The sequence below is a fragment of the Megachile rotundata genome, chromosome 1 (assembly GCF_050947335.1).
Source record: "Megachile rotundata isolate GNS110a chromosome 1, iyMegRotu1, whole genome shotgun sequence".
Classification (NCBI taxonomy): domain Eukaryota; kingdom Metazoa; phylum Arthropoda; class Insecta; order Hymenoptera; family Megachilidae; genus Megachile; species Megachile rotundata.
The window spans coordinates 13,348,576-13,370,851 of NC_134983.1; the positions used below are offsets into that span (position 1 = coordinate 13,348,576).

The 22,276-nt window shown below is 35.0% G+C and overlaps 1 protein-coding gene across 8 annotated transcripts in view; it reads left to right on the forward strand.

The window, feature by feature from the left end:
- Positions 1 to 22,276, forward strand: part of LOC100880783 (klarsicht protein) — a 159,482-nt gene that overhangs the window by 65,227 nt on the left and 71,979 nt on the right. For all 8 annotated transcript variants that reach the window (XM_012280641.2, XM_012280643.2, XM_003701246.3 and 5 more), the window contains one exon: positions 2,994 to 3,266. In XM_012280641.2, coding sequence (XP_012136031.2) covers positions 2,994 to 3,266 — 273 coding nt within the window. The remainder of the gene's footprint in view (positions 1 to 2,993; positions 3,267 to 22,276) is intronic.

Below are 22,276 nucleotides of genomic sequence, written 5' to 3' on the forward strand. Positions count from 1 at the left end.
TCCATTTACGTTAAAACAAATTAGCGATTCCGGTGGCAATTTATTGTTTCTCTTGTCGTGTAATTGGAGTCTTCGCACGACCTGAAAAGAGCAGAAAATCGACACTTCGCTTAGAGACACGGATGTGGGTTTCTATAGTGGTATCTGACAAGTAAGGAATTCAAGCTCTTCGAGTAAATATTTGCACTTCAGTCCGAAGAAAACGGCACATGTGTTCTCTAAACTTGAAATTTCCTTTTAAGAAATTTCTATAAATTCAACTTTCTGAAAGTCAATCAATAAATTATGGACGTCACATGAATACAAATTTATAATTAAAATATAGTATAATTCTATAGACCTTTAGAAAATTATCTAAAAATTTGTCAAGATACAATAATGTATATATTCAGTTTTTATATACAAGATTATTTAAAAATTTGTCAAAAGATAAAAATGTATGCATTCAATTTTTATATATAAAAAATTGTCTAAAAATTTGTCAAGAGATAAAAATGTACATATTCACTTCTTATATGAAAAATTATTAAAAAATTATCAAGAAATAAAAATGTATATATTCAATTTTTATATACAAGATTATTTAAAAATTTGTCAAAAGATAAAAATGTATGCATTCAATTTGTATATATAAAAAATTATTTAAAAATTTGTCAAGAGATGAAAATGTACATACTCACTTCTTATATGAAAAATTATTAAAAAGTTGTCAAGAAATAAAAATGTATATATTCAATTTTTATATACAAGATTATTTTAAAATTTGTTAAAAGATAAAAATGTACATGTTCACTTGTTATATAAAAAATTATTTAAAAATTTGTCAAGAGATAAAAATGTCTATTCAGGTCCTGTTTCATGCATTTGCATGAACATTCCCGAATTATTAATCGAGTATCAAATGCTGTATTGTGTAATATCATTTTTAATTAATTCGTTTGAACATGATATCTAATATGTGGAGTCTTAATAAGTAATTTGTAAGCGGACCAGTTCTTTTCGAGCGAATTCGAGCCATTGTTCTCGCGTACGAAATACTCGGCAGGAAAAAAGCAAAGTGGTTGAAAGTAACACGGTGCAATAGCAAACCGCGAGTAGTAGTTGCTTGCTACTAAGAGATAAGTAGAACAATTGCACGTAATCGTACGCAATCTATCGGAGAAAGTGGGCTAATGCGAGCTAAGGATAGTGGTAACGTATACCTTTGTTCTTCGCTGATTTCAGCTGATTATGAGTAAAATAGTCGCGTGAACAAAAGAATTTCTGACACAGACATCATCGGTGACTGGCGCCAGGAAGTAAGAGTATTTCAACTAATTTTCTGTTAACATTGTTTTTTAAATATTATTTCAATCTAATGCGCGATCTTAATATAACATGAACCTGTAATTTGTTGGATGTGTGATGAATGAACGCGATTACTTGATAACGTAATAATGTGAGCACTGGTTTCAATGAAATTACGTTGTGTTAAATACTGGTGGTACTTTGTGAAGTAATGTTTTGATTCTGCTGTATTATCGTTAGCGTAATAAAACTGGTGTGCTAATATCAGGCTTTTGAAAGATCGAGGACGTTTCACTTTATACTGTTACAAAAGATTTTTGACAGAAAGGAATGTTGAATAAAGAAATTACATATGATGTTTGTGTGATGTCATTTTAGTCTTCTTTAAATATTGAATGAAAGATTGAATACAACTTAGTGTTAACTAGTAGTCAATTTTTAAATTTTTAAATTATTTCAAATGTTCAAAATTTTTAATTTTCTCTATACGTCAATGATAACATTTCAAATGTACAAACGTTCAAATTTTGAAATCTCCAAATATCTGAATTTAAAAATTGCTATAACAGGTTAATGGTAATCAATCAATCAATAATTTGTAAAATTCCAAATCTTCAAACGTCCACATTTCAAAATTTCCTCCACAGTAATTTCTCCCCCGTTTCCAGTAGTGAATGCTACAGTTTCACAGAATTATCTACATCATCTACAGTAGTCTAAACTTTGTAGCAAGTCATCCAATAAATCGCGCGCTCCTTTTCTGAATATCTGAATATCATTCTGATTACCATCTCCGAATGATAAACGAGTGCATAAACCATGAAATCTTAAGTATCAAATTAATGTCATCTAATGAGCTGGAAAGCGTGAAAGATGTATACATCGAAGCGTACGATTATTAATCGTACGAATATTCGAAAGTATGTACCCCCAAGCCAGGTAGCGCTGTTCGATTTATCGACTTTAAATTTGAGCAGGTACCGTTATCGGAAATGATCTTCGAAAGTTTTGCTCCTTGTTGGGAGGCTGTGAATTAAGTTATGCTTTTACGAGCGAGAGTCGTGTAATTAAAGGGCGCGTTTCGTTGACCGACGAAATTGTCGGCCGTAAAATTAATGAATACGGCAAAATGTAAATTATACTGTTGTGACAGTTTCATCTTCATAATTCGTGAAGATCAAATATAATTAAGCGGATTGAAAATTTCAATTTCAGCGATCGTCAGGTGTACAAATATGTATTACTGTATTAAATATAATATGTAGCATGTTGCCACGTATGAATCTATATGTAGTATGTTGTCACATATGAATCTATAATAACAATCAATTTTTGGACTTGACTAGGTTGATCAAGAAATATTCTCTCATATTGTCATGCGTGGAGATTTAAGCGTGTGATATTCCAATGCGTGGTAATCTAGCGCGTTGCAATTTATTGTATGGGGTGATCTAACGCGTGGTGATCTACCTATGTAGTAATATAACGCGTGGACATTTAAGCGTGTGGTGTTCCCACACGTGGTGATCTAACACGTAGCAATTTAAGCGTGTGGTGTTCCCACACGTGGTGATCTAAGATGACTTACTTGTTAACTATTAAAATGACAAATAATAACGCATTGAATAATACCTTGAATATTACAATTTTAATAATACCTTGAATATTACAATTAATAATACCACGATTTAATTAAATGATTTCAGGTACTCCAACGCGACATAGAGGCACACGGTCGTATCGTCAGCTCCGTTGTAAAATTGGGCGACAAGGTTTATACACAACAGTTAGAACAACAGAAAAAGCAAGAACAAGAGGAACAAGATAAAGAAGAGAAAAAGGAACAACAGGAACAACGAGAACCGCCACAAGCTTTACGAATCGCAAGATCACTGGAACGCCGCTGGCATTTATTATTTCTACGTGCCTTGGAATGGCAATGTCACATTGAGACGCTCGTATCTCGCATAAGCAGCAAGGTGAGTCCCCATTTCTCTTTTTACGATACCGAACAAATATTCAGGTTGTAATAGTAGTAGTCTAACCCATAGGCTATAACCTAGTAATCTAATCACTAGTCTGCAGAGTACATTAACTCAGGATGGTATAACCTATGGCGACTTAACGCATTACGATGTGACATGTGTCGATCTTTGTTGACGATTACACAGGTTGTGCAGTGATTTAATGCGTGACGAAGTAAAAACGGAGCGATGCGTGGTGACCAATGTATGGTCACTTAACGCGTGGTGATCAGTGTATGGTCATTTAACGCGTGGTGATCAATGTATGGTTATTTAACGCGTGGTGATCTAACGCGAGATGCGATACCTACATGGTAATACAACGCGTGGCGATTTAAGCGCGTGGTGCTCCAACGCATGGTGATGTAATTCGTAGCAATCTACTATACGAGGTTATCTAACGTTTGGTGATCCACTTACGTGGTGATATAACGCGTGGAGATTTAAGCGTGTGATGTTCCAACGCGTGGTGATCTAACGCGTTGCAGTTTATTGTATGGGGTGGTCTAACGCGTGGTGATCTACCTATGTAGTAATATAACGCGTGGACATTTAAGCGTGTGGTGTTCTAACGCGTGGTGATCTAAGGCGTAGCAATTTAAGCGTGTGGTGTTCCCACACGTGGTGATCTAACACGTGATAATTTAACGCGCTGCAATTTACTATACGTAGTGCTGTAACGCGTGGTAATGTAACGTGTGGGAATCGAACGCGTGGTAATCGAACGTCTGGTAATCGGACGCATGGTAATCGAACGTGTGGTAATCGGTCGCGTGGTAATCGGACGCGTGGTAATCGAACGCGTGGTAATCTAACATATGGTAATCGCACATATGGTAATCGAACGCGTGGTAATCGAACGTGTGGTAATCGCACATATGGTAATCGAACGCGTGGTAATCGAACGTGTGGTAATCGGTCGCGTGGTAATCTAACACGTGGTAATCGAACGCGTGGTAATCGGACGCGTGGTTATCGAACGTGTGGTAATCGCACGTATGGTAATCGAACGTATGGTAATCGGTCGCGTGGTAATCTAACACATGGTAATCGCACATATGATAATCGGTCGCGTGGTAATCTAACACATGGTAATCGCACATATGTTAATCGAACGCGTGGTAATCGAACGTGTGGTAATCGAACGTGTGGTAATCGGTCGCGTGGTAATCTAACACATGATAATCGAGCGTGTAATAATCTAACGCGTGGTAATCGAACGTGTAGCAATCTAACGCTTGATAATCCCACACGTGGTAATTTAACGCGTTTTAATTTCCCGCGTTGAAACCTACATACACAATGATTTAACGCGCAGCTAACTAATACGTATTCCAACCATTGTACCAGTCTGTGATACGTTACATCCCAAGCTGGATCCCGGAAGGTTAAAACTGCAAAATCTGTGATAATTTTCTTAGCGCATTTAGTATGTTAAAAGGATGATTAAGTTTCGCGCAGGTTCCGTAATTTTAGTGCAACGAGGAAGTTTGTTGGCCTGCGTGTAGGTGGCTTGTAAGTGAATATGATAATGCCAGAGAAGTCGTTTAATAGTTCCAGCGGTGGGTGTTCGTAGACGAGATGAGATTTGTGTGGCTGAACCGCGTCTTGTTCAACGGGATTAACAAGCAGCAGGAAGTTGAGGTTGATTTTCATCCGTTTCGTTCTTGGAGAATTTTTGCGAGCCGTAGGTGACCCACCGGGCTACTTTTTTCTTCACAGTCGTTGAACGTAATCGTATACAGAATGGCATATGTAGGAATCGGCAAATAACTTAACACAATTTAATCTCTGTCACGATAATGTTATAGGATTTTCTGACAGTAAAAGCGCGATTAGGGATATTAATAGTTTAGATAATTATATAGCACAGAACCGTTATCGCCGTTTTCATCTGATCTCACCTGTTCTGTACTGAATATATGACGGTAGTAAATGTCACATAGAAATGAAGTATGTGCACATACCAGGAATACTTAAAAAAAATACAAACCGATATACCGTGCCAAGTAAAATGTGAATGTAACTGAATCTTTTTATGAGTGAAACTAAGATTACGTATGATCGAGCAATAGTTACATATAATTATTAAAATTTATTACAATTAACAAAAGTGACAACAAGACATAATTAAGTGCCCTCATCTCGTGCAATAATAATTTACATTTTAAACAAGAAATAATTTGTCATCTCACCGTTTAGAAATGTGAATGTTACTGTTCTTAACCGAATGGTTAATCCGGAATGCCAGAGCTCAAGTAAACTGTAACAACCTAAATCGGATATCGGTAAGAGCCGTAACAGGCACGAGAGCGTTGTTCCTGTTTTTACAGCAACATCGTTTCAGCGAAGCGAGCGAGACCGTGCTAAATATATAACTGGGTAAAAAGTGTCAGCTTGGCGAGGGAAATCGTTAATTATCAGGACGAATTACATCCGGCGAATGCTCACGAAGTATCGGCTATTGGTGACTCTACGTGTACCTTTCCTTCCCCTTTCCTTTTTTTTTCTTTATCAAATTGATCCTCGAGGAACGAAACGGCCATTTGTATCACCCCGAGCGTGTTCGCGTTGGTAAAACGATCCTATGTCGTAAAGCTTGATTAACCCTTTCTCTGCGGATTCATGATAAAATATATCGTGGATAAAATGTCCATAGAACTCTTATATTCTCACCACTACTTTTATTATTTCCTATATGTTGCGATAAAGTTTATCGTAGTTTACATTTTGACAAATTTGTCACAAAGTCCATTTACAAAGAAATCAAGATACTTTCAGTTCTTGTAATTCGTTTATGATTCAGTTATGGATAAAAGTTAGTACAAGAGATAAAATAAAAATGCGAACGGATTTGTAATTTTCCTAAAAAAATTCGAAATGCGTCAAAATGATGCGTCCCGTAAACCTAGTGTTAAACACCTTTGACATATTCTAATTCGATTCAATTCAACCCGGATCCTATTAAATAACAGTACGAGAAACGACTCGCAAAGAAGAATTGAGTTCCACAGTTTAGCAAATATACGATTTTCGGAGCGAAAGAGTCAAGCTAAGTAATCAGTTCAGCGCGTGTACGCAAAGGCAACAACTTACGCGGAGTTTCACTCGGTTAAAAGCGTGACGATAGATGCACGGATTCGCGTAAAACTTTCTCGCAGGCGTACACCGCGTTCCGGCGTGCCGTGTCCTGATTTTGGACTTTTCACAGCTTCCTCCGTGTTGTACGACGAGTTTCAAAAACAGCTACCATGAAACTTTCATTGGCTGAAAAAGGAGCTCGAAAAGACTTTCGCCGGGTATCTGATGGAAATCGATGCAACGAGACGATTTGTGTGTTCAGCTTTTCAAAAAACAAAGTTCCATGATCGTATTGGAAAACAGATTTGTTGGAAGATACAGAGAGAAGGGTGTTTGCATGAGATGCAGGTTATAAATTCGGAAAAGGAAGAGAATTTTCACTTTTGTAAAGTGAAACGTGACATCACGTGTCTGTTTTCATCGACGAGCACGCGAAGTGCTTTGATGAATATTTTATTACGGTTTAGTGATAGAACAATTATAATAAGGAGGAACACTTTACTCATGTATATGTGTAGTATCGTTTGATTATCAGTTCACAATAGAAACACAAGTTATTCTCAAAATTTTTAATCAAATGTTATCTTCGTGTTTTCAGAATTTATGAAGTAAGATGAGATTTTTGTTCCCTCTTTTAATTTTCTTAATTTTTAGAATTCATAATATATTATTCCGTCAGTTTCTATTACTATTGATCGATGATTAATTTATGTGTTTGCTACAACTTTTAGACATGTACTCAGATAATTTTAGAAGTCGGTATAATTCATATCGTTACAAGATATCGGTGTCATAGTAAATTGTTTTCTAACATAACACTTCTCACGCTGCTGTACTTGTTCATAATTATCCGCATATATGTTGTTTTCTGATCGAAAGATTTCTACGTAACTTAGTTCGCTATGGGTCACCGTTGATTGCTCGCTGCCGATAATCGCGTAGAAAATTACCTTCTTTATGCGATATTTAACGGTTTGGCTGTGTTGTACATACCAATGAAAGTGGAATATTTAGGTTAAGTTTCACTGTAGAAAATCGTGTGTTCACAACATCTTGTGTAGTTATGGGTCGACGGGTTTCGAGCGTACAATATCGGTAAGCATGCGTAACTTTGCGAGATATTGTTATCAGATTTACAGTAGATCAACGAAGTATTGGTACAACTTACCTTGTGCAGTTACTTCACTTTTAAAATGTATTACATTGTAATGTTTTGTTTATTAAATCTTTCGGAAGTTGTATAAATATGCATGGAAAATTTTTTTCTAATATTACTGTTTTGGTAAATTATCTTAGATATCTTACTTTGCAACCAAGTATGCTCATACACGTTTTATAATATCTCAGACTTCTGTTATCGATGTCAACCCACGAGTTGATCACAAAGGTTGGTATCAATGCATATCACGTATGAACACATGGCAAGTAATATAACTAACATGTATTAACTCCAACACTCTTATTCAACCCTAACTCCAACACTCTTATTCACCCTTACTCCAACCTTACAAAACTTCATATCTAATAATCTCGAAACTAAACTATTCCAATCCACAAAGTGGAAAATATAAAATCTCACTTTGCGAATAAATATTTGATAATTATAGCACTCTCCAATATCCCACAAAATCTTTTTTAATGACCTGTTTGAGTGCGCGAGCGTCGTAATGCCATTAAAAAAATCACTTTAAATAGTTTCCATCGTGAGTGAGTCACCGTTCAAAATATCGAACCGAAATTTTAAATACGATGCCTCTAAAAATACGGACCTTGAAGCTGTCAGCAACTCGATCCAGGCTAGCCCGTCGAAAATATTTGCCTTCTTTTCGAGCGTTTCGTTTTACCAGAGGAACGGGCTGTAATAAAACGTAATCGAAAGTGTACACATTGGTGGACCGTTGCTCGACCTCATCAATCATCATTCCCGGCGTAGAGTGATTTTCGCGCGACGAAACACGAGGATCATAAACGTGTTTCGAAAGAAGGAACTGTACGCTTCCGCGTGTGCTAAACTCGCGTATTAACGGACCATTTTTTTTATGTATGTACGCATTTTATTCTTATCATTCCGTTTATTTTATTTCGGAGAGAATTGTGCGACTGTACAGCTTGATTTATAATACCTTAAGTGAACTGAACATAACTTTACCTTCAACTAATTGAATCAAACCTTAACTGAACTAAACGTAACATTACCTTAAACTAATTGAACCTAACTTTGACTTAACTGAACTAAACGTAACCTTACCTTAAACTAATTGAATCTAACCTTACCTTAACTGAACTAAACGTAACATTACCTTAAACTAATTGAACCTAACTTCAATTTAACTGAACTAAACGTAACATTACCTTAAACTAATTGAACATGATCTTACCTTAAATTGATCTAACTTTACCTTAATCTACTAATTTTGTCTTAATCGAAATGAATGTAACTATACCTTAAACTAAATGATTATCTTAACCTAGTTGAATTAGATCTTATCTTAACTTAATCTAATTGGATCATAAAATCTAACCTAACCTAAAAAACCTTGTCCATTTACTACGTAAATGGACACAGTATTCAGACAGTAAAATTTATCTGATTCAGTAATTGAACCTAACCTGCTAACTTACCTAGTGTAACCTAAAATATAAGTAATGAAACCTAACCTAACTTAACCTGACCCAATCACACAGTTTCCCTGTTCAAATCTATTTTTGTCCAAGGCGTCATATATCAGAATTGTTTAAATTACAGATTAGATCAAGTTTGGAGAGCGATAATTAAAGAGATGTAAATTTTGCCTCCGTCACGCTCGTTATCTTAAACGACATCTTAACGATGCTAGCGATATATTACTGCACCGATACTCGATGAATAAGTAAGATATCGATAGCGTATCGATAATCGATAGCAGCAGTTCTCCTCGCACGACGCATCGTTGTTGGGCGCAAAAAGACGTGTTCATAATTCGCGAAAGCTGTAACTTTGTCTCGTGAAAGTTTCCCAGGCACGTGTTTACGGTCAAACAGACCATATCTCGTAATATGGGGCTCGGTTTCGTTTTCGTTGCTCGTTTTGCATACGCTTTGATTGCTTATCGCGTGACTGGTCTCGCGATGTTCCCGAGGAACGAGGCTACGTGTCTCGATAACTCGATGCTGCCGGCGATTCCGATGAACGCGTTGCCGTGTTCGCGAATGATTTGCACGGACGTTGATTCACGGTGATTCGTTGAACATTCAGTAAATTCGCCGCGTGTACTTTTATCGCGTGCTTAAAAACCGACGTTAACGTCGTCCCCGCGATTTGCTCGGAGAGATGAAAGCGTGCGAACGCTCGACAGACACCGTGCAATTTTTGTCACGATTTTGCATAGAAAGTCTGCTACGTTCTATCAACTGTCTTTCAACGACTGTCCGATCGAGACCCACGTGCATATTAATTAGCGGGCTCGAAGTCTATGATTCGAGTTAATTATCGATGAAAGATTCTCTTTGTGAACACCTGCGTATAGAACCGATTTTTATCTACGTTTACGAGAATTTTTATGGATTATCTTATGATAACGAGCGAAAATTTTTATTTATATTTTTAGTAATTTAGAAAAATTGTAACGACGAGCGAACAAGATCAATCGTTCCGTGCAAATGAAATCGGAAATTCCCTGTTACGGCCTCTGATAAAGAGGACTCATTAATAGACGATACGACGATCGAACATAATAATACGGTAGAAATTGCATCCGTGATTATACCGGGTGGAAAGGAGGTAAAAGACGCCTCGAGAAAAAGTTTAATATCTACGGCAACCAGATATTTAATACGTTGTGCATCCTGATTACAAGCGGTGCTTACAGCGAATAACTTGAGCTTCATTTTTATTCTTCGATTAATTGCACAATTATTGTGTCCAAAAAATTTAGTGCAAGTAGATATTGAATAGAAGCACCGGGGTTAAATTGCTGTTCATTTATATATTTTGTTGGATGCAATACAAAAACTCGCGTTAGCGATGTATCGGAATAATTAAGAATTATAAATTAAGTATAATAATGATGAAATATGATAATGGTGGTAATAGGGTAGTAGATTTTATCGCCACTTTAAAATCGAATTTATTACGGATTGGAGATCGGTATCGAAATATCGTGAGGGATGTTCTGCCTTGAATTGCATTTTATTATAGTCATAATCGTAGTGCATTCTTATTTTTAATTTTAATATTTGATGAATGTTGAGGATTTTTAATTTTTTAAGTTCCTAAGTTATCAAATGACTACATTTCCAATTTTCTACATTTGCAAACTCCCAAATTACCAAATTTTTAATTTTCTATATTTCTGAATTCCCAGAATTCCAAATTTATAAATTTTCAAACTTCCAAATTACCAAATTACCAAATTACCAAATTACCAAATTACCAAATTTCCAAATTACCAAATTACCAAATTTCTAATTCTCTATATTTCTAAATTCCCAGCCTTCCAAATTTCTAAATTTTCAAACTTCCAAATTACCAAATTACCAAATTTCTAATTCTCTATATTTCTAAATTCCCAGCTTTCCAAATTTTCAAATTTTCAAACTTCCAAATTACCAAATTTCCAAATTACCAAATAACCAAATTACCAAATTCCTAAATTTTGAAATCCCTAAATCCTCAAAACCCCAAATCCCCAAATTCTCAAATTTCTAAAATCCCGAAAATCTCTATTCTTCCAGTTACCAAAATTCATCCTACGTCCCCCAAATCTCTAAATTTAAAATATCGAAATCCCTAAATCCTCAAATTTCTATATTTGGCAAACCCAATGTGTGCTACAACAAAAAACCTTAAAATTCCTGAAAATATTAATTATACCCTATGGCAATGGTAATCAATTATTAATAAGTTTATTGCGTCTATTATGGTAATTCGCGACGAGGATCAGAAATCCTTGTAAGGTGAAAAGGGAAGATACAGTGAACAGGATAACGCAGTAAAATTCAAAGCGTGTACACGCGTTGTCGGAATTTTGAAATTTTTCTTCATGGTGTTGCATTGCTGGAATCAGATGAAAACCGTACGTGGGGTCGCATAATGAAACATATTTCATGCGCGTATGTGTGCCTGCATATTTAACCTCTCCGAGGGAAACACGGACATATTAAATTGCAGCGTTTATAAGCCTCGTGTGGTTAGTTATTTGCAAGTCTAACGATCGCTACTACACTCGTTTCTGTATTACAACCTATGCGCTATAATCCTCAATAGACTTTTCACGTTACATAAACACGCGTGTCCGTACAAGGGTATTCGAACGTTTCCATTATTTTTTCCATGGAAATTAATGACCGTTAAAAATCCGGATATTTCATTTTCTTCTTTGCATTTTTCGAAAGCAGTAATCAGTCTTATTAATATTCGGACACTGTGGTATTCTCGGTATATTTCTATACAATTAACATATTTATCGGTTTTTTGTTATATAAAGCATATAGGAAATGTAAGAAGTACTTTAATAAGTATAAGAGACAATGTGAAGTACTTAGCTTTTGACTTTGGTAGTGTAACCATTATTTGATTCCGAAGAGATTACTGAATGTGAAGACGCGACTAAAATGCAAGAAAAATACACTTTATTTAATTACATGTTCAAAATGTATGCCACCTTCCATCACGTAATATTCCGATCTTTTACTTCACATTTCCACTTCTGTAAATCGAGTAATATGTTATTAAAAATATCATGTAACATGTGTTTTGAATTCGTCTCGATGTCCTCTAAAGCTACGAATAAAAAAAATGTATGTTCCTATTTAAAAAACCCAAGGTGACCTTGACTTTGCCAAGAGAACAAACTGTTTTCAAAATTTGCTTTACTAATATCTATTGTGCACTTCATACCCTGCAAATATTGTTCTAAACTTTTTTTCGTAAGGTGGCTGCAAGTGGGAGAAAAATTGCGAGTAGCGTTACAGGTAAAGGTTGTACCAATATTGACCACCCTGTATAAGCGAAAATTACCTTTAACAGAAAAATGTCAATACCTCCAGCAGTCGAAAGACAATAAAAGGTTTTTGAACAAAGCAGTTAATCATGTTCCTAGTGTATACCTACGAAATCTGCATTTGTTCGTTGATCGTTCATGACTGACAGTCGACCTCATTTTATTACAATAGATTACCTGTCGCAAACCTTCCGAGAACGGACGGTTCAGGTATACGCAATTACAAAGCCGCGCACATTTTATACGATGGGCACAACTGTGCACCCTGGAACTTCTTATGGTGGACAGTCATTTTTCAATTGATCGTAAGATACGAAAGATCGTAGTTCATTCGATGGATGTTACATTCGGTTTGTTCGTGGACAATAGCATCGTTCCACGTGTTTCTTTCCCTTTCTTTATATTTACGACGGCTATAAACGACTGGTAAAAGCGAATCGAGATAGAAGAACATTGTTCTTAGAAACATAACGTTTTTTCACTTCTTCGTAACTTTAATTATGGTAAAGTGAATAGAAGTTGAAGAAACGTTGTATAGTTTAGTTAGGATCGGGAGTTAATTAAATTCTTACAAAAAGTTTTATGTTGTCACGTTTTGGTTTTCGCGTTAGTGGATCTTTGTTTCTGTTTATCGTTTTGTGCAACTGACCAAGGATATTTAAAGTTATGAAGAAGTGGTTAGTCGAGTTTGTTGAGCTATAATTATTCAATATAGTTTTGTTTTTGGAAATTGTGGATCGAGTGTTCTTTGGAGAGAGCTAACGGAACAGATTGTTAAATTTAATAGTTTGGATATTTAGGAAATTTGGTGCTGCGAATTTGCAAAGTTTGGAGTTTGGAAATTTGGTGATTTGAAAATTTAGAAATTTAGGAATTTGGAGATTTGCGGATTTAGAAATTTGGTAATTTGGAAATTTGCCAATTTAGAAATTTAAAAATTTGGTAATTTGCCAATTTAAAAATTTGGTAACTTGAAAGTTTGGGAATTTAGAAATTTGGAACTTTAGGAGTTTAGAAATTTAGCAATTTGGAAATTTGAAGAGTAAAAAACTTCGAAATTTAGAAATTTGAGAGCTTAAAACTTTAAAAACTTCGTAATACAGAAACTTAAAAACAGGGTCTTCAAATCAACATATTACTCATCAATGTCTTCTAATTTAAGCGAAACTCATATCTCTCAATTCCGGAAACACCTTAATAACCAGAAACACACTCACGTTTTCATTTCCCAGTTATTAACGTTTCTCCGTAAACAGATAATTTTTAGTCACGTAAAAGATACCCGACTGCTCTTGAACTCTTATTTCATTACAGTTTCACTAATTAATTCTTAACTTTCTTATACTCCGTTCGAATATCTCGTAAACAGGTATATCTCGTTATGTCCGCAGAAATTACTGAAATATGTCGAGTTAAGAGAGACAACTTCTCTTTCCGTCATACTTGTAACTGTTGATTCTGTGAAAATCGTTTTAGAGAGTACAGGAAGAAAAGTGGCCATTCTTCGTGCTCGTCTTTGCATACAGGACGCATAGTGTCCAAGAAAGTCACCGTTTTATCTTTGTTCGTTGATCTTTTGACACGGCACGATGTTAGGTCTCCAGAAGAAACGCTTGCTTGAAAAGGCGAAAGTGAAGGTACTAAATAGCTACGGACAAGGTGTAGTTCATGGTCGAATCTTCGTTACATCGAAAGAAGTGATGTGCTGCGAATCACGTACCGAAATTTTGCCAAACAATTATCTCGTAATTTTATTGTTGATTCTTCAAGGTTATACTATTCTCCATCCTTTATTTCTCTTTCAATTTTTCAATGACGGAATCTTTAAGACGCACAACTCAAAATTATTTCATCTTTGCTTTTAAATTTTGATTACACTTAGCATTTTCCTCTTTTTGTATAACATTTCAATTAGGTATTGTTGGATACTTTTCGTATTCTTCATTTCTTTCGCAAAAAGGAATTCGTTCAAATTTTTCGACATTTTATGGAATTGAAAAAAATATTTTCAAATAGCCCAATCCTTTGTGAATAAAACAAAAAAGATTTAGGTAAATCGGTTGAGTAGTTTTTGAAAAGAAAATTCGTAAGTGAAGCCTATTTTGAAGCAATGGTAAAAAATTGCAAGCTTTGAAGGCTTGTTATTCTTTAACAAATTCGGAACTGGCAAAATGATGACTTAAACCCTCCCTAATTTCACATGGGCTATAACATAATTTGATTAGAGGAAAATCATAGATGGTGACGTCCAAAAGTGATCGACTTGGTATGGAACGACTTGGTAGTTATACCAGAGACAGTAGTTATACCATATCATATCAGATTCTATTTCTCAATTCTTTTTTAATGCACTCCTACAGTTGGTACTAGTTTTTTGGCCTCTGTTAATGCACATTTTAACGGTCTTTTTGACCTTTTTCTTTCATTTACCGGCATCGCATACTTTGATCATAATTGACGAGCACTGCAGATGTTGCCGATATTCTATTAACAGCCTTTTCTTTTGCAACTTTCTAATATCCTTTTATTCCCACATTCTCTTATTTCCCAAAACGTCGAGTTTATTGTTTTATGATACTGCCCTCCCTTTTCTACCACATTACATCCTCTCTTTCATTATTCCGTTATATTCTTCCACGGTGCATTCTCGAAAACATACAACATCGATACCTTATACTATACATATATTCAATGAACGTATTTAACGGTGCAAGATAATCATTCGGTATAAAAGCAGTCCTTGTTAAAGCGCTTAATAAAGTTATTGCAAACGCGATACCGAAAGCTTCCATTACGAACCTGTCCATTTAACTGTCTTCCAGTACTTTAAATATCCCACATCCCTTCACCGACAAATTAATAGACCTACGGCCCCAGACAATTCACCCTTTCAGTCGTGAAACTGAGGCTTCCATTGTGAACAGGGTTCTCGAAGGTCATTTAATCTAGCACTACAGATTTTCGTTCTAACCCGGCGGTACCTGTTCCGAAAAGATATGAGCAGGTAATTCGTCCTCGAAACGCGGTCAGGTAGGTGCGTCAACAGGTTGTGGCAAGGGTCATCGGCAGTTCGGTGTCGGTGTCAGTTCAGTTTGGAACACGGGACAGTAAGGTGGTTGCAAATCGATCGAGTGCTTTTCGTTGCAGTTCAAGTAAATTGGCGGCATTTCGGCGGGGCGACATGCGCGTGAGTGATTTACTTTTTCTTCTGGACAACACCTCCGACTGGTGGTCGTTCTAGCTCGTTGCTCGACATGAACTTTATATTTACGAGCGTGGCGAGTTAGTTAGCCAGCTGGAAATGATTCTGAGAAAGGCGATGATTGCATAAGCAGCTGGTCGTCGATCGAATTGGTTTCTCCGTGCCAAGTTCTTCGCTTTTCAGCTCGTTCGACGCGTTTGTTCTTGTAGTTGTTGCGGAGCGACAGTGGTTTGGTTTGGTGTATGCGATTTTTTCAATCTTCGCGTGTTTCTTATAAACCTCTTCGAGTACGTTTCGGAACGAAGTCCGTTGTTGAAGTTTTTGTATCGATATTTTACGGAGTTTATAGGTGATTTAAACGAGAATGGGGTGATTCGGTGCCATGAAGTCTGAAGGAGTAAATATTTTTGTGTGCTGTTCTTGAAAATTCGTACATTTTTTAAGATGTTCGTAAAAGTTCGTAAAAGTTGTTTATGAGAATAAAGTGACGTTTTTCATCATTTTCGAAAATTATTAAATTTCAAAATTTTGAAGTTTGCACATTAAAAATTGATATTATTACTGTACATTGTATCATAATGGCCCAGTTGGTAAAATGATAACTGAGAAATTACAGGAAGCCAGAAAACCAGGGGTGGTTGTCGTTGATTAACGGTTCGTGTCTGTACAGTTGTTTTCTTGTTCTTTGTCATGAAATCATACAACTCAGGATGCGTATGTTCTTGACTTTCTCTCTTAAGCATTCGTGTCGTACCAAGCCGCTGAATCTTTTAACTTGTTTGCTGGTAGATTGTGAAAAATGAGAAATCAACTCTTAATCGTGACAGGGTCATGACTGGTGTGTCGATTAACTGGTTACAAAATATGTAATTGAAACATATGGAAGATGCGAGTAATTCGTACCTGACACTTAATTTTTATTTTTAATATTGTTTTTATCAAACCAAAATTACTTCCTTAATTTTGAAGACAAGGGAATAGAATTTTGAACAAATTTTATGGATGAAACGAGTAACAAACTTCTGATACTTTTAATTATAGTGAAGTCTTGTTATATGGCCATAAAGAGTGCTATAGCGTTTTGTTGGTAAAACTTGAAAATTTCTAAATTTCTGTGTTTTTAAATTTGAAACTACAAATTCTTGAACTTGCAACTTCAAGATCTATAAATTTCTGAATTTGATACTTCAAATTTCTAAACTTCTAATTTCAAAATCTGTAAACTTCTAAATTTGGAACTATACGTTCCCAAACTTGTAACTTCAAAATCTTTAAATTTCTAAATTTCAAATTATAAATTCCCAAACTTGACACTTCAAAATCTCTAAATTTCCAAACATGAAACTTTGTAAATTTCCAAATTTGAAACTTTGTAAATTTCCAAATTTGAAACTTTGTAAATTTCCAAATTTGAAACTTTGCAAACATGAAAATTTTCACACATCCAAAATTCTACATCTCCACAAGTATAAACTCAGGATTTCTAAATCTTCTTTCTGCAATAGAAAATATAACTATTGTATACAAAATGAAGGTGGCAATATAACGAAACTGTACTGTACTGAACTCGACGTTTGTGTTTTATTCTCAACAAACATCAACATTCGCGGAAAACTTCGCGTGAACGTACGTTTCCTTTACGTTTTACGATCATCACCGATTTCGAAGAATCGAGGTCGAAACCTGTGAAAAGTTTGCAATTAGTCAGAGACTCGGTGACACTTGTAAGTTTCTTCATCGGCTGATTGTCGTTTCCGCAAAGTGACCCAAAGAAGCGACACGTCCGACGGAGAGAATGTCAGACAGCTACTGCGATAATTTATGCCAGTGCACAATGTGTAATCCGTCGAGGATATTATTCACTGTTGTTATCGTATTTTTATTGGCCCGAGATATTCCCTCTTTATTTGTTTTTAGGTTATGGCTCAAAAAAATTCGTTGTTAATTACATTTGTAGGTCGAATTCTGCGACTGATTACGAATCTGTACAGTTCAATTTCAAAACTATAATTTTATCTAATTTGCTACATCAATTTTTTTAACTTTTAAGATACGAAGCAGTATCTTCAAGATCGCTTTATTTAAAAATTTCGCTAGCACGTTTCCGGTAGATTAGATTTTTTTCTAAATCAGAGCTTATCAGTTGAAACAAGTTATCGATTGAAGAGATACTGAACATTGAAAATATTGTAATAGTAACTGCATCTTCAACGGAGCGCGTGTACAGTAATCGTTTCTTGTTTTACTTTCAAATACTGCCTCCTAACGAGCAATTGTCGTGTCGTTATTAATCGCCTGCTAAAACGCATTTTTCCGGATCATGAACTCGTTTTAGCGAGAGAATAGAAAATATCTGATATAGATGAGAAGCAAAAATAATACGCACTTTCGTCCATTATATGCTGACACGTAGTTTCTTCGATTCAATGTTAAACCAAGTTTCAAAGCTAATGGATCTTTCTGGGTAACGTAGAAAGTTAATAAATTAAACGAAACCCGCGGTCATTCGTGAGTACCGTTCTGTTTCAAGCGGATTTAAGCAAATGTTGCGATTGTTATCGGTATGCATCGCTGTTACGCCTTTCACCCGGCTTTGACCAGCAATTAAATTAACCCCTTAAGAGGATCAACGAAATGCGATCATTTGCGCGATGTAAGCCTTTGCACGTTTGTAAACTCGCCTTTAAACATCCAACTAACATCTGTTGCTAATCATTCGGTGATAGCTTTGCAGTTTTCCTTGCCTCTGGATAATCTAGCACTTGTTGATGTACTTCAACTAGTTTCAGATATTTTGTATGTGGTACTATTTGCTTTTTTAAATATCATATCATGTGTTGTATCGTCACGTGTTGTGTCACCACGCGTTAATTTGTTACTTATTTGAAATTACTATGAATTCTATCGCTACGTGTTGAATTCTGGGCGTTTAAAATTGCTATGCGTTGTATCACCACGCGTTAAATTGCCACACATTTAAAATTATCACGCATTGAATTTCCGTGTGTTTGACATTTCTGCGCGTTGTGTTGTTGTGATTTTTAAATTATCACGCGTTATATCGTCACGCGTTATATTGCCACATATTTGAAATTATCGTGTGTTGAATTTCCATGCGTTAGAAATCTCTTCGCGTTGTATTGCAGCGGTTTTTAAATTACCATGCGTTATATTTTCACGCATTATATCGCCACGCGTTACATTGCCACATAGTTGAAATTATCGTGTGTTGAATTTCCATGCGTTAGAAATCTCTGCGCGTTGTATTATTGCGGTTTTTAAATTACCATGCGTTATATTTCCACGCATTATATCGCCACGCGTTATATTGCCACATATTTGAAATTATCGTGTGTTTAATTTCTATGCGTTAGAAATCTCTTCGCGTTGTATTGCTGCGGTTTTTAAATTATCATGCGTTATATTTTCACGCATTACGTCGCCACGCGTTATATTGCCACATATTTGAAATTATCGTGTGTTGAATTTCCATGCGTTAGAAATCTCTGCGCGTTGTATTGCTGCAATTTTTAAATTACCATGCGTTATATCGCCACGCGTTATATTACTCTTTGACGTTATATTGCCACTCGATATATTGCTTTGAATTACTGTGCGTTTTACATCACTACATGTTACATCAAAACATATTAATTGTTATACATTTTTCAAATTTAAAAATATGTAAATTTCTGAAATTTTAAATTTGTAAATTTGAATATTTTAAATTATAAATTTGAAAGTTGTTAAATTCGCAAATTTGAAATTAAGGAGATTTGAACTTTCAATATTCTAATGCATCGAATTCAAACCCTTTTCGTTGGTGCAGCTCACGCCCGTGGCAATATAATGATAGTATGTTGCATTACAAGAACCGTTACGTAATATCATATCAATCATGTCTAAATACTTCTACAGGAATTCCGGAAAAATCTGTGGAAAGTTTAGAATTTAGTAAACGTTGAATACATTCGTGAGCAAATGATATTAGATATTTTACGTATTTAATATAATTGCATTATATTGCAGGAACCGTTACGCAATATCACATCAATCACTTTTGAATACGTAAGAATTCATAATGGACTCGTAAAGAACGGCGAACGCTGAAAAGATTCGTGAACAAAGTTTCATTCAATCGAATTTATCGATCTTGTCGATTATATAATGCACGCGATTTTATCTCGATCGTGAATTTATTTCTGACTGTTATCATTCTACGTTCACTATTATACCGCATATTTATTGAATGGTGCAAACGTGTTAGTTGCATATAACTTTAATATTCATCAGGTATCAATTTATAATAGAAAAATACTTGGTGTGTTAGATTAGATTAAATGTCGCGCCAAAAGATATATAAGCAACCACTTATTTGCAAATAAATTTCGGTCCGTTGTTTGAGAAGCAATTAAAGTGGGCATAATGCTCTTTGGAATAGGACATTAAATATTCTTTAGAATTTAGAGGATCATGCTATTCTTGGAAGTTTTAAACGACTATTATCGTTAAGTGATGACTGCATAATAATTATTTCATACTTATAATTCATAACAATGTCTGAGCTCAAATAGCAGTCTCTTGAATCGTGGCCTCTAAATTTAGTCGAGCCTCGATAAAAATGGCCATTAATCTTGCATTTATTCCCGATATACACACGTTCTACCATATCAACGCTGTCCATCGAGCGTATTGATCTTTTGTTAGTCACTTTGTGTCATTTGCTTAATGCAGTACTTCTATCGTTTCAAATGTTCCGATTTGATCTTGGTTTTAGTCTTTTACGTTCCACTTTTCAGATCAAAGTTTCATACTCGCTCGTAATTATTATCGAACTTGAAATCGTTAGAATGCTAATGCCCTGCTTTGAGGGACCTTGTTAACAATGCGAGATTGGCAATACAAGGAGATTGGTCTAACACAAATTGGGATTATGCAAATTTTTTAAATACATTAAATTTTTAATTCTATAAATACAGATTTCGTTTGCAAGATCTTGTAAAGACTAATTTTTAATAAAAATACAAAAAAATTTAGTGTTTCATGTTAGGTATACAACCAATTTTTCTTTTAAAAATTGTGTTCTATTGAATAATTTGTTTCGTCACAAATTCTTAAAAAATTTTGTTGATGTAATGTTGCAAGGTAATTTATGCTAAGGTTAAAAAAGTAATAACTCAGTTCTTTGCGTTAATATATTTTATACTTTTAAAAAGCTTCCGTCTTTGTAACTCAAAAATATTTTCAAGCTTCTTCATCTTTTCAGCATCGAAATATAAAGGAATAAATTTTTGTTTGCTTTATACATTTTTTGAGAAATGTAGCTTGTGTATTCGGTACCAGTTCTGGGTATTCAGTGGAAATTTCTGTCGACACGTGCGATAATAGAAGAACGCGTGAATTTTTTAAGAACACAGAAACATCAGCGATCGGGGAAGGAAACGATGTTTTACACGAATTCACAGAAAATCTCGTTGGATCGGCGCCAGAGTAAAATTAGTTGAATCGAGAATAAAGACAGAGATCGTGGAAAAATCGTATAGCCCTTTGTGGATATTTTTTGCTTGACTAATTTTTGCCACACCCAGTTTCCTGTTACCATGCTTTTTTTTGACACGTGTATCTATGCTGATTACATTTGTTCTATATTCTTTTTTACCGTCATTTTACATTTATTTGTTAGCTTTTTTAATATGGAAATTTTGTCGATAGTCTTGTAGCATATTGCTTATGTCTGTACTTATTTTTATAAAGATTCGCAGATGTCTTGTTTCGATCAAATTACGTTCGTTATTATTTTTTGTTAAAACTGGTTTTTAGATCACAGGAATATATTTTGATCCCAGTTAAATATTTTAGTTTCGAAAGGTCCTACGCTAATGGCATTTTTTTCAATAATAGGATTTGTTTTAAATAACTTTTGATATAATTGCAAAACAATTCTTAACCGTAGGAAAATATAAGAATCGCTAGTATAAATATTTTCAAAACATCCTTTCACTTTATTACTTTCTATACCAAAGTCAGTATCCAAAGACTCAAAATAAAATTCTACTTTCAATCTCACGGTACACTTATTTCGTTAACTTTCTTTCTGCCATTTTAAAATATTATTTTTCAAACGCTTCAACAAGTGAAAATACTTAGTTACACCTTTTTATTTCTACGTATCTCTGGAGCTTGTTGACTCGGTATTATATGAAATCAATATGGTTCTCTAATGAGAGTAGACATGCGAGTGAAAATGATTAAAAAGCTTTAGTGCCTGAGAGTAGATCTACAATTGTAACTTCGTATTGTAATTAGATTGTTTTGCTGTCTGAGGGTAGATTTACGATTGTAACTTGGTATTGTAATTAGATTGTTTTAGTGTCTGAGAGTAGATATACGACTGTAACTGCACAAAATGACTGACAATGAAATGGCTGAGAGTAGACACGTGACTGGAACGGTAAAAATGTTTTGGTGACTAAGATTAGACATATGACTCTAACAATGGGCTTTATGGACTCTAATGGAGGCTTTGGTGGCTGAGAGTAGACATACGATTATAATGGTAAAAAAGTTTTGTTGACTGAGACATATGACTGAAACAGTAGCAAAGCTTTGGTGACTAAGAGTAGACTGTAACGGTAAAAAAATTTTAATGGCCAAGATAGACATTCGCAAAGTAATCATAAAGTATACGTACCACTGAAATG